We start from the raw sequence: 13754 nt of genomic DNA, 5'->3' as shown, positions 1-13754 counted from the left end.
CCAGGGATGCAGGACAGTGTGTTGCCCAGGGATGCAGGACAGTGTGTGCTCAGGGATACAGGACAGTGTGTGCTCAGGGATGCAGGAGAATGTGTGCCCAGGGATGCAGGACAGTGTGTGCTCAGGGATGCAGGACAGTGTGTGCCCAGGGATGCAAGAGAGAGCCAAGTGGCCAGGAGCTGAAGTGAAGATGTGGTTGACAGTGAAGTAAGGTCAGCCCTGCATCATGTTTTGGGCCACAGTCTGGGCTGTATATTCTATCCTAATAGAAGGAAGGGAAGACACTCAATGTTTTTTAAATAAAAGCTACTTTTTTATGTGCCTTCGACTAGGTCTTTAATTAGAGGTATATTAGCTTTTTTTTTTTTTTGGTTTTTTTTTTTTTTTTTTTTTTTTGGTTTTTCAAGACAGGGTTTCTCTGTTTAGCCCTGGCTGTCCTGGAACTCACTCTGTAGACCAGGCTGGCCTCGAACTCAGAAATCCGCCTGCCTCTGCCTCCCAAGTGCTGGGATTAAAGGCGTGCGCCACCACCGCCCGGCTATATTAGCTTTTATTAAGATAAATTGTTGAAGTTATATTTTCTGAACTGAAACTGGAATGTGCTTAGTGATTTCATAGAGCATTGGTTACAGCAGAGGGCTCATTTTCTTTAGAGTTCTCAAAAGATGTCAGTGCTGCTGGTTCTGCCTGTGGACATTTGGAGTTAAAGTTGGAGCTGTAGGATTAACTTACCTCTTTTTCTGTCATTGTTTCTATTTTTGATTATAAATAGCATAGCTCAGTTTTAGTCATAATAACTAATAAATATTTTTCTCTTTGACTTGAGAGTTGTATTTTATAGAAACCACTGATGAATATATAAACTATTTCTCTATGACTACATATGATCTCTGACTTCAGAAGGTAATATAATAAAAAGCCATATTAAAGAGACAGCTCTAGAAATGAAGATACATCAAATGAGAGAAACTGTTTAACAAAAGTTTGTAAAGTTATAGGTAGAAAAGTTTTGAAATTTAGATGAATACAATTTGAGATTATGTTACAGTATTTTAATAAGATGAATAAGTCTTTTATTAAATATTTTTCTTTACATTTCTTTCTAGATTTAATCACTTGTTTGGATACTGTATCTAATTTTTTGGAACCTGAGTTCAGGTATGAACGTGTGTGTGTGTGTGTGTGTGTGTGTGTGTGTGTGTGTGTCCCAGTGTCCCAGCACACCTTTTCATTCTCGTTCTTTCACACTGCATGGTACTGTGTAAAGCGTGATACATAACTCATCACTGGTTAAACCTCCAGTCAAACAGTACTTACTTAAAGTCACCCAGTTACCATGTTTAAATTTGACTTCAGCTGAAGTAGCGATTATAGCTCTAAAACAGAAGCATAATTTTTTTTTGTTTATTGTTTTTATGGAGATGTCTATAATACAGGGTCTCACTGTGTGGCCCAAGTTGGCCTAGAACTCATGATCCTCCTGCCTCTGTGTCCCAGGTGCTGTGGTTCTAGGTGTTCTAGGTAAAGTCTACTCTGAAGGGAGAAGGGCTCAGTCTCTTAAATCTGGCAGGACCGCTCCTAGAGTAGAGAAACTGTTCTTAATTTTATCTGAATATTATTTTTATCCTTTAAAGGTCTCACACATTTATAAAATATAGATTGGTAATAGTCATCCACCACTACCTTCCCTTGAAGTCCCTTAGTGCCTCCCAGATTCATGGCCTCATGCATGAGTGGCCATCACTGGGGCACAGTCAGTTTTACCAGTGGCCAAACCCTCAAGGTGAGTAACTCCCTCTCAGCAAGCATCAACTGTTCTTCAGATGGGACTTGAGGCTCAGAGTCTTTATTTTTCTTTCCAGATAGATAGAATGATTGGTAGATAGATAGATAGATAGATAGATAGATAGATAGATAGATAGATAGATATTATCTAAATAGATAGGTAGGTAGGTAGGTAGATAGATACAGAGATACAGAGACACAGAGATACAGAGATACAGAGATAGATACAGAGATTGATTGATGGCATAGGCTATAAGCGCATTCTTGGTGTTCTTACTCCAGCAATATTTGCTTTATGCCTTTGTCTTGTGCTTGGATAAGAATTGATTTCTCCTTGATTTCCCATTTCTAATCTTTTATATTTGTGGAGAGTGTCAAGACAGGGTTTCTCTGTGTGGTTCTGGCTGTCCTAGAACTTAGTGTGCCAGGCTGGCCCCAAACTCAGAAATCCACCTGCATCTACCTCCTAAGTGCCAGCATTAAAGGCATATGCCACCATGCCTGGCCCCATTTCTATCTTGGTTGACTTTCTTCTGTTAGTCATACTACTGGCATTTGATTTTCTGAAATGCAAGTCTGATTTTCCTGCTTAAAACTCTTTGAAAGTCTTGGATGGATGGGTGGATGGATGGATGGATGGATGGATGGATGATGGATGGATGGACGGACGGATGTAAAAGCTGTGCATATTCCCCAACCCAGTTTCCAGTGTCTTTGACAAGCAGCCCTTGGGTCTTCCCTGCAGTCTTGTCTCTATGCAGTGTTTAAGCTGCTCCTGGGACAATTGGCATAGAGTTACCTCACTGCTTAGCAGAACACTCTCATCTTTTCTTCATGCCCTTTTCAATAATTTTTCCATGATGGTACTCCCCTAAAGAACGTTTCAAGACTGGTTCCCAGAGCTAGGGAAAGCTTGGTCAGTAGAGCTGTTCAGTCTCCCAGACCTTACATAAAAAGCCAGGCATGGCAGCACACTCCTATTACCCCAGTGCTGGGGAGGTAGAGACAGGATCCTGGAGCTCAGGGCCAGCCTAGCCCAGTTGATGAGTTTGTTCTTCTTTATTTATTTATTATGCATACTGTGTTCTGCCTGCATATGTGCCTGCCAGAAGAGGGCACCAGATCTCATTAGATGCTCATAGATGGTCCAGAGCCACCATGTGCATGCTGGGAATCGAATGTAGGACCTTGAGAAGAGCAGCCTATGCTCTTAACCTCTGAGTCATCTCCCCAGCCCCCGAGTTTGAATTCTTGGTTCAGGGTGAAAACCTGTCTCCAAAAAATAAGGTGAAGAAATACTGAGGAGCGTCCCTGGCGTTGACTCCATCCTCTGCATACAAATGAACATGCACTCATACACACAGACATGTGTGCACACAGAGCATTGTTACTACTGTGGAAACATGCTACCTTCAGTGTTGTTCAGTGTGTCCTGGGCAACATGGCGGAAGGGTCAGCTGGGCTCCGGTTTCCAGCACTGTCATCACCAGACACATCTGAGCTCTACTTCCGCTCATAACTCTTTGTTTCCTAGAAGCCAGACTAACCTCTGAAAAGTTCCTCATCAGGTTGCACCTGTAAGCTGTCCTGATCCTTTACTGGCTTCCTACTTTTATCTAGAAGTATATCCCCTACTTCAAAGCCCACATGGCTTCTGTGGGATCTGGATCCTGCCCCTCTAACCTTCCTGTAGTCACTACACTTTTTCAGGAACACTCCTGACCCTCTGTCTGGGCCATGCTCTTCCTAGCTGCTAGTGTGCATATCCTGTCACTGACTTACCTCAGTGGTACCCACTAGCTCAAATAAGCTGTGTCAAGCTGTGTGTAAGAGGAGCCAAGCTTTGTGACTCGTGTACACCATTCTTTTACCTTCCTTGTCTGTAAAATAGGAATAATAATAATAGTACAATTATCATAATAATATATAATAAGAACACTTGGGGTTCTGCCCCGTGCATAGCATGTTTGCTGAATGTATGATGTGTTTTATTAAATAGGAATTCTCCCAGTTATTTCAAAATACCCTTCCCCACCCCAAATATCTGTGTGAGTCCTGGCTAAATGGTTTCTTCCACCACTTGAATGTGGACTTAGGTGACAGGGCTATGTTTGTTTAGTTAGCATTCATAAGTCACAGACCTCATCAGATAACGTGGCAGACATTCATAAAAACCTGTGAGCTATGGTGACTAGATCTCACAGTAGAAAGATGTCTGATGCTCAGAGTGAAGAAGGAATTGTAGATTTTCAAGGACATTTCTTGTCAGTGAGTTCAATATGTGTGGGTGGAAGAAGTCTATATGGGCTATTTAACAAGACATGGCTCCGTTCCACGCTGGGGCTGTGCTCTGTATGCTGGATGGAAGCATGTGTGAAGTGTATGTGGTCTCTCTTTGGCATATCTTCCTGCAGAAAGTGAGCATTCTGTAATCTTTCCCTTGTTTTCATTCTCAGTAAGTACTGCCCAGCTGGCTGTCTGCTGCCTTTTGCTGAAATATCTGGAACAATTCCTCATGGATATAGAGATGTAAGTTGAATACAGACGTACTTCACTGCTGCGGAGACTGATTTGAAACTCAAAAACCCTTAGGATGCCACCAGGTTGTCCCAAAATGAATATGTATTATGTGTCTCTGTCTTCTCATATGTTTGATATCTTTATAGTAAAATTAATGCTTCTGCTAAAAATGTGTTTTGTTACAATAACCTGTGTTTCTGAGATCAGATGTTTGGAGAAAGAATAAGTATCTTGCTTATGAATAATGAATCAGGAAAAATTCATTTTCTGTTTTGTGTTTGTTGTTTGCTTTTTCAAGTCTTCCCCATTGTGTATGGCTGGAATCCATGCAGGAGTGGTGTCGAACGTGCTGGGCGGCCAGGTCAGCGTTGTGATTAGCAAAGGCACACCATATTACGAAAGCTCTTTGGCCAACAACGTCACCTCCACGGTGTAAGTGCAAATACTCTTTGTAATAAGCATGCTGTTTTCTTTTATATAATTATTTGCACATCCTTTCCTTATTTTCTGTGCTCTACCCTTTAGAGAGAGTTTGTGGGCATGGGCCATTTCCTTTCCTATGTAAAACAGTATGTTTTTCAGCATTGTAAGAGTTAACAGTAGGTTATGTGCCAATATCATACCATCTTATATAAAATATTCGAACATTTGCTGAATTCATATCTGTCAGGGAGTATGGGATGTCCTGGATCTCGGCCCCACAGATATCAAGGCACAAATGCATGTGTGTAGGTTTCTGGTGGAATCCAAGATGTGTGTGATGGTGTGTGCCTGCAATCCCCAGGCGTAGGCCATGGAAGCAAGAGGATGGGAGGTTCACAGTCACGCTGAGCTATTCAGTGATTTCAAGGCCAGGAAAGGCTGCATGAGAGAGACCCCGTCTCAAACAAAATAAAGATTTTGCATCCTCTTGTTACTGTTTGAACATAGTGTTAAGGGCAGGGGGGTAACTGAACACCCTCCAGGTCTCCTGGAGTGTTAAGTGTTCTTAGATCCTCTAACAGGCAAGTTCTTCTTTTATCTGACCCTTCCTCCTCCTCAGCTAACTCACAGACAGGCTGATTTTTCTCCCAAGGGAAATGCAGTAGCCAGGTCTAGTGTGTTAATAACCAGGAGACTTTAGTCTCACCTCATCCTCTGAAAACACATCTCTTCATGTTCTTTCGCAGTAGTAAAAAAGAAAACAGTTTTTTTCTTAAGGATTTATTTATTGTATATACAGTATATAGCGTTCTGCTTGCATGCTTGCCTGCTGGTCAGAAGAGGGCACCAGATTACATTACAGATGGTTTGAGCCACCATGTGGTTGCTGGGAGTTGAATACAGGACCTCTGGAAGAGCAGCTAGTGCTCTTAACCTCTGAGCCCTCTCTCCAGCCCAAGAAAAAAAGGTTTTATTGATCTAGTTCATGAAAAAGAAGAAAAAAGACTTAAAGGTTACATGGACATCTGCACAGCAGTGTGTGAACCTAGGTGATAGACTTGTAGAAAAAGTTCTTTATGGTAATTTCACAAGTTGTTTTACTTAGAAGTGGTTTTTGTTAGTGATGGTTTTTTGTTTGACTGTTTAATGTATATCATTGTCTGATTTGTAGCCCTGGGATCTTAGCCCTTTAGACAATAGAAATTAAAGTTTCACTGTGATGAATATGAGGAACATGTTAATTGAGTATCACATGAGGCCCTTTTTGTCTTACAGGGGCTACTTATCTGCGAGTCTGTTTACATTTAAGACAAGTGGTAAGCCTTCCATGGACTTGGGCTGTTATCTCTACATAATAGCTAATGCTGTATTGACCACCTCCAGGCACCTAGTGACTGCTGAATTGTTTATTCTTTCTCATTTGCTTTCGAGAACACTATGAGTAAAATAGAGTACTAATTATGTAAAGACTAGAACTAAATCAGAATTTCACTATTCACAGGGGAATTGTAAGCAAGTACACGGTCCCCTTGAAAGCTTGATTTGAGCTTACCTGAAGAAAGAATTCATCCTACTGGTGTGAACCTTGAAGTCAGACAGGGATAGCTTTACAGAGGATAAAGCAAAACCTACAGAGATCCAAGGGGAAGTTGCCTTCTAGCCTGCTGGGCCCCCCAAAGACAGGATAGTGTATCTTCATAGACTAACTGCTAATGCTTGTAAATATGTCTAGTTGATGACCCTCAAATCCATAGCTTTTATACCTACAGAATGGAAAGATTCAGAGGTAATCTTGTTTCTGTGCTATGTAGACTTTTTGTCTATATTGTTTCTCTCCAAGCAATATGGTGTTACAACTGTGTACGTATATCACGTACATATTTCCTTTGGCATTGTAAATATCCCAGAGATGACTTAGTGTTGACAGATAGTGTGCTCTATGCCATGCTATCCCGGTCCCTGTTTATATCAAAGATTTGAGCATTTGAAGGCTTTAGTATCCACCAGGGAATATGGGATGTCCTGGAAGTGGACCCCACAGACAACAAGGGACAACTGCATGTTTGTAGGTTTCTGGTGGGACTCAAAGACAAGGGCCCAAGAAGCAGTTACTTAGTTGTTCAATCAGAAGTTTGCAGGATGAACTGTTTTAAAGATTTCAAACTTACCTCTAGGAACCAAATTTATTTTCCTCTCTCCTCCAGGTTGTTATGGGACTCTGGGGATGGAGTCTGGTGTGATTGCTGATCCCCAGATAACAGCATCATCTGTATTAGAGTGGACTGACCACATGGGGCAGGAGAACAGCTGGAAACCGGAGAAGGCCAGGCTGAGAAAACCTGGGCCTCCCTGGGCGGCTTTTGCCACTGATGAGCATCAGTGGCTCCAAATAGACCTTAATAAGGAGAAGAAGATAACAGGTTAAGAGACACGGCTTTCTGCAGCACTGCTAGCACTGATTTTATTTGGAAACCCATGGCAGCTGAAATTTTCGGAAATTAGGTCACTGAAAATTATATAGCTTCAGTTTTCTTCGTGGGTATTAATGTTGCTGGGGGTACTTTTTAAAATTTTGCCCAAAGAGAAATTTGTATTTAATTTTTAATAGTTCTAGTTTAATATGAAAGTAGATTTCAGTAAAGTGATCTTTGAACCTTGAAAAAAAAAATCTTACAGTTATTAAGAAGTTATAGTTAAGGAGAATTTATTTTAAATGCTACAAGTAACTTGTATTCCACATGTACTATGTATAAATGTAACGTAGGTAAACTTAACAGTGATTGGGATAATTTTGGTTTAGATGCGTTGGTGAAAGACTGATTTTTGTCTACCAGTTGTCATGCTTAGTGTTCATTCCCAGGAAATCATTCTGAGTAATTGAAATGTATCTTCTAATGATATGAATACAAGCTGCAAAAGCACAAAGGAGCAAAGCCAGGGGTTTAGTAATAGACAGAAATGTTTATAGGGTGTCTCATAGGTATAGATAGCTGACTTGGGGAATCTGAACCTGTGCACTAATGAGAAGAACTCTATTCTGCAGGTATTGTAACCACTGGGTCTACCATGGTAGAACACAATTACTATGTGTCTGCCTACAGAGTTCTGTACAGTGACGATGGGCAGAAATGGACTGTGTACAGAGAACCTGGTGTGGATCAGGACAAGGTAAGGTGATCCTGTAATGTTCAATGTCTTGTTGTCTCACTCTGCTCTCTTCTGGTTGTTTTAGGTACTGCGTGTTACTGTCTTCATCATTGTCTAAGCAGACTTGTGTCGACTATGTCGGTGATTCTAGGTCTTTGTGATTGTATAATTAGTACTGATTATAATTGTTACTGGATTATTATCCAAGTATTTTGGCTGCTAAAGTAAGAACTTCCAAATAGTTACAATCAATTCCTTGTCTTTATAAAGTCTACCAAATGATGGAGCCTTGACTTTGTTCTCGGACTTTGACTAAACAAGAGGAAGGGTAGGCGGAGTAAAAGCTGAAGTACACTAAAGATAGAAAGGCCATTGTAAGAGCACCTCACCAGTTTCCGTACCAGGAAAACCTTGTGCAGGATTCCCAGAATTTCCAATCACTTTTATAGCATTTTTGTCTTAGTGAAATATTGTGGAGACACTGGATCTGGACAAGCAGGGACAGCATAGGAGAGTAGTGTCAGTGTGTCACTGGGGTGCTGTCGCTTCCCCAGGTTCCTGCTCGACCCTTGAGAGAATCTTAAAGTGAAGGAGCCTCTGTCCCCAGGGAAGATGGGTGCTGTGTGGAGTGGGAACTGATGGCTTTCTCTCTCAGTGACACGCTTTCCTTCAGAGACTTTCCCAGCCCGCTTCTTATTTTGTAATCTATTCAAGTGACTGCATGGCGACCCTGCTGCTCTGTTCTTGTTCTTTCATTAAAATCTTTTCTTCTCGCCTGAAGTGCTGTAGAGGCGTTCGGGTTGGTTTACTTTATTTGTCTTTCCATTGTTTTTGTCTTCTGAAGTGTCCAATCTTTTAATCTCATCTAATGCATTTTTTAACTCCAATGGTGTATTTTTTTTTCTTCTTCATTGTTACCTTGGATTTTAAATTTTTCTTCCATATAGTTTTTCATAGGTATATGAATGTGGAGCATGTAACTCCTTTAGTGTGCTCATCTGGTAACTTTGCCAAACACATACCTCAGTGCCAGCCATTATGCCATTGATTGCTTCTGGATGTTTTTATTAGCATCATTAATCCTTTGTGTGTGTGTGTGTACATTTATATATATATATATATATATATATATATATATATATATATATATATATATCTTTATTCTGGGATGCAATTAAGCTATAGGAAAACATTTTTTTTCACATATTGCTAGGCAAGAATGAGCAGCTTTGGGTTCTAACTTGCCAGTCACCATTGAGACAGCATCCCGTGTATTATGAAATTTACTCGTGTGTGCTGATGAAGGAGAGTGTTTGGAAACCTGTGTTATCGTAAGCTTGTTCTACTCGTTGCAGGGTTCTTTTTCTGACGCTAAGTTGCTTCTGCCTGAGGACTTAGGGGCTATCCCTTACAGAGCCCAGTAGCCTGGCTGTAGTTCATCCATTCCTGCTGTCACCCATTCTATTCTTTTCCAGTCCTTACTCTGCTAAGCTCCACTCCAGAAACTCTAGGTGTCGGTTGGCCTCGTGGTTTCTGGCTCTTCATGCTCCATCAGATGGTCCAGACTAGCAGGTGCCTTAGAGTGTGAGATGCTCTTGCCCCCTGACCTGGAAATTCACCAGTCAGTACTGATACGCAGAGCTTGCCTGCTCTGTGGTTCTGACCCTCTCCTGCCCGTCGCCCAGTGTCTTGAGGACTACTGCGTCATGCACTTTCCCAGTTCTTCAGTTGTTTATGGCTAAGGTCCAGCTTTTCTCACTCAGTTACTGACAGAAAAGGAAGTCTCTGAACTGAATGAAATAGCACATTTCTTTGCACTTAAATCTGCCCATCTGTTCACTTCTTGGGTAACTTGTATTTGTTTTGACACATCTTCTAGGTCTGCACATACACACAGAGCCTAAACTTAATTTTATTTCCAGAAAGTATAACCAATATCCTAAACTTTCATAATTTATTGCATTTTGATATTACACCGTCTTTGTATTCAGGGGCAAATGAGAGAGAATGTATGTACTTTTTTATTTAATTTTTCCTGAAGATGTCTCACAAACTTCCCTGTGGACCGGATTCTCAGCAGATGTTGGCACATTGACTAGAGCATTTTGTTAGGGTCTCATATAGCCTAGTGTGGACTGTGTAGTTGAGGATGGCCTTGAACTTCTGATTCTCAAGCTGTTATTACAGATATGCTCCACCATACCCAGTTCTATGCGGTGATGAGGCTAGAACGTAGGGCTTTGTGCACATAAGCATGCAGTCTACCAACTGGGCTACATCCCCAGCCTTTGCCAATAGTTATGTCCTGAAATGATGTTTCAATTAGTTCCCATTCACTAAGAACAAAACTGTAACCATTGGACTTTATTCATTTCAGAGCAGTATCTAGGGAAAGCATAAAAGCTTACAGAAAGGGGGACTATTGGAAGTTTAGAGCGAACATTATAGAAAATAAAAGATCTTAATGTATCTTCAAGCATGTATAATCTAGTTACATTCGGATGGACCAGGAAGAAATAGCTATCATACTTGGGAATGACTTAAGTCCAGTATGTGCGTGTTGTCTCTTTAGTTTATAGAGTGGGCGTGGCTAGTTTGGCACAAGGGGAAAGCAGAGCCCTGCTTAACTCAATGCAGCCCTGTGATTAAGTCAGAAGTCACGGTCAACTCAGCTCCTGCTGCTGGCCAGACACTGTCCCTCAGTGGGCACTCTTTCTGTCCCCTGCCTTGAAGACCACTTATGGCAAGTACATGAAAATACTGTATTATTAAGGACTGACTGAGGAGAAGACACATTTGCTTGAAAGGGTTGAAGTAATGAGATAATCACTCTTAATCATGTTTTTTACTTAAAGATTGTTTTTATAATGCACTTGTAGCTGTCTAGACAGACGTTAAATCAAAGACAGAACAGTATTTCAGGGTTATTAATTGCTACTGCACATAAGCAACAAGCGATGAAAACTGGGATTGTGGTGTGAGGAGTGCCATAACATGGTTGGTCCAGCAGGTGGAGGTATAGGCCTGTTCACAGCCAGCCCACTGAGAGGATTCTAAAGTGAACATGAGCTAAGCATCTTGATCAGGCCTTTGTGTGATGGCTCTTTTTCACTTTAAGTATAGAAGTTTAGATAGTTGTTAGTTCCAGAGGGACTGAGGTTGACAGTTTATTGATGCAATAAACTGTGTCCCTGCAATTGAAACATCTCCCATTTGGCCAGGTCAGTGCTCCTGTTCAGTTCCTAAGCCATCCTGACGACATTTTTATAGTTAGTGTTTCCCTCAGATCAGCTTCCATGTAAAATGTGCAGCTTCTTAATAACTGCTTTTCCAGATGGTAATCGAGTCATTTTCTGAGAAGTCTGTTCTATCGTCATACTTTGTCTATGTTGTTGAACATGCTTAGGTGGAGCAGTCCAGTTCCGGTCTCTTTTTGATGTAAAATACCAATTTTTGTTATTTTTTAAAGATATTTCAAGGAAACAAAGATTATCACAAGGATGTTCGTAATAACTTTTTGCCACCAATTATTGCACGTTTCATTAGAGTGAACCCTGTCCAGTGGCAACAGAAAATTGCCATGAAAGTGGAACTGCTCGGATGTCAGTTTACTCTCAAAGGTAAAGAGCCAGTGTGGCTAACAGTGGACCTCACCATTTCGCTTTTAAATTTCCTAAAACCGGCACACAGTAATCACACATATATGGGATACTGTGACATTTCAGTACGTGTATGCATATACAATGATCAGATCAGGTGTAACGGTCATCTCTGTCACTTCGGGTAGATACTATTGCTTTATTGGACACCTCTCAACGTCCTGTCTCTAGTAAGAACTGATTATTTGTTTTCCTGTTAAAAAGTTGTCATCGGAATGGTTTCAGAATACAAATGAGAAAGCAGCAGCATTCTTGTGAGAGTGTTTTGTGATTGCTCTCCAGTTCTGGTCTTGGAGACTTAAAATTAGGTTCTGTGTATTGAGATACATGCATTGAGGATTGGAACAGCAACCTCAGCTTGAGTAACTTTTATTTTGAATTAATTAAAACTAGAATCAAGTCACTCAATGTTATATGATATTGTAATATTATTTACTTATTCTACAAAGCTATCATTGTGCCTGGCATAGTCGGCTCTCCATACATACTCATTAAAATTAACTGAATATGACATGTATTATAGCTATAAAACTGAACAGCATTCTGCTCCCCAATAATCTTCTAAGATTACCTACTAATTATCTAATTATTTAAAAGCTGGAAAATCTTATAAAGCCTGAAAAATCTAAGTTTTTCTGCATTTAATGCAAAGTATAATTATCCATCTGGATTCTGAGGTTTAAAGTTGTTCTGCAGAATTAAGCAATTTAAGAAATGTTGAACATTTAACATTGTTCTTTTTAAACTATGATTTTTTAAAAGCAAAATGTATAAGCATTTCTAAACCATTTTTTAAGGTCGCCTTCCAAAGCTTACTCCACCTCCTCCTCGGAACAGCAATAACCTCAAAAACACTACAGCTCATCCCAAGCTAGGTAAAGGTATGCCTACTTTTAATATAAGAGTTTGATATGCCCTGGATTTATGACATGTCCTATAACTATATTTAAAACATAAAATTGGACTTTCCTTAATCAAGTTAATAATGATTAAAAAAGATTTCTTCAAACTTTTTTCAAGGTCGTGCCCCTAAATTTACTCAAGCACTCCAACCTCGAAGTAGGAATGAGCTTCCTCTACAGCCGGCACAGACAACTACCACTCCTGACATAAAAAATACAACTGTAACTCCCAGTGTAACCAAAGGTAGGCAGATCAGGCACGAACACTCTTACCTGATGGGATTCTTGTTCTCTGTTAAGAGTTTCCAGCTCACTTACTTCATCTATATTTTTCCAGCTCATCCAAAATAAATAAACATATAAAGCTTGTGTCCTTAGGGAACAGCCTGGCGGAAGCTCAGTCTGTCCTCTGATACAGGAAAGCCTGATGCTGAACAACTGCTGCGCTGGGTTGTCCTCTCCGCTCATGATCCCCGTCAGCTAAGCACACGAGCTCAGAAACACATCACTTCTAGAGAGGATTCAGCCCCAGTAGCAAGCAAGCTGTTTTACCCACATTATATATTAATTTACTAAAGGGGAGAGTTGGTAGAGGAGAGGGAAAAACACTTTTTAAAAATATACTTCAATTAACGTTCTTGCTTTTAAATACCCTGTTTCCTGTACATCTGTAATTTTCTGATTATTCATTCAGACATTAGCGTGACTTCTGCATTACAGTGATGAGTACACCGTTACATTGTACAAGTCATTGTTCTTCTTGCTTGTTGAAAAGAAAACTTTCAGTTAAATTCAGAAAATAAAATGCCAGTGTCACAGGAGAATTAACAATAAGTGCTAACATGAGAAAAGAATGCTCATTTTCACAAAGTATAGAAAAGAACGTGTTACTAGGGAAACCCTAGTCCCCATCTTAGTGAAAGAGAGAAGCTCTCTAGTATGGTTTATTACAGGATGCAAAGGAGACAGCAGGGCAGGCAAGCTGTAAGCGGTCACAGCTGCAGTCAGGGTGGAGAACAGGAGAGGAGAAAAGTTGGCAAGCAGGTTGAGCTGCTGTGTGGGAGAGAAGGGTCAAAAAGTAAGAACCATCCCCCTGGGAGGGGGGGGCAGGTGCATATAGGATACCCTAAAAGAGAGGAAGAAGGACAAGGAAAGCATGCTTTACTGTTACTGGCAGGCTGCTGCAGTGCAGGGTTCAGAGGACCCTGGACTGACACTAGGCTCTTATGTCCCTGCACAAAAGAGTTATACCAGGCACACATGGTTAGAAGTATAGTAGTTTATGAAGAAAAAAACACTTCAGGAGTAGAAGTGGAGT

The 13754-nt window shown here is 40.7% G+C and overlaps 1 protein-coding gene across 1 annotated transcript in view; it reads left to right on the top strand.

The window, feature by feature from the left end:
* The window catches only part of Dcbld2 (discoidin, CUB and LCCL domain containing 2), a 61332-nt gene that overhangs the window by 36909 nt on the left and 10669 nt on the right, over positions 1 to 13754 (top strand). Inside the window, exons 6-14 of the mRNA XM_028760298.1 lie at positions 1107 to 1158; positions 4242 to 4314; positions 4604 to 4737; positions 6004 to 6044; positions 6933 to 7148; positions 7772 to 7896; positions 11345 to 11495; positions 12332 to 12415; positions 12555 to 12680. Of these exons, the coding sequence (XP_028616131.1) occupies positions 1107 to 1158; positions 4242 to 4314; positions 4604 to 4737; positions 6004 to 6044; positions 6933 to 7148; positions 7772 to 7896; positions 11345 to 11495; positions 12332 to 12415; positions 12555 to 12680 (1002 nt within the window). The remainder of the gene's footprint in view (positions 1 to 1106; positions 1159 to 4241; positions 4315 to 4603; positions 4738 to 6003; positions 6045 to 6932; positions 7149 to 7771; positions 7897 to 11344; positions 11496 to 12331; positions 12416 to 12554; positions 12681 to 13754) is intronic.

This window comes from Grammomys surdaster, unplaced genomic scaffold (genome assembly GCF_004785775.1).
Source record: "Grammomys surdaster isolate TR1022 unplaced genomic scaffold, NIH_TR_1.0 126398, whole genome shotgun sequence".
Classification (NCBI taxonomy): Eukaryota; Metazoa; Chordata; class Mammalia; order Rodentia; family Muridae; genus Grammomys; species Grammomys surdaster.
The sequence above is the reverse complement of the archived record's forward strand: the minus strand, read 5'-3'. Positions and strand labels throughout refer to the sequence as shown.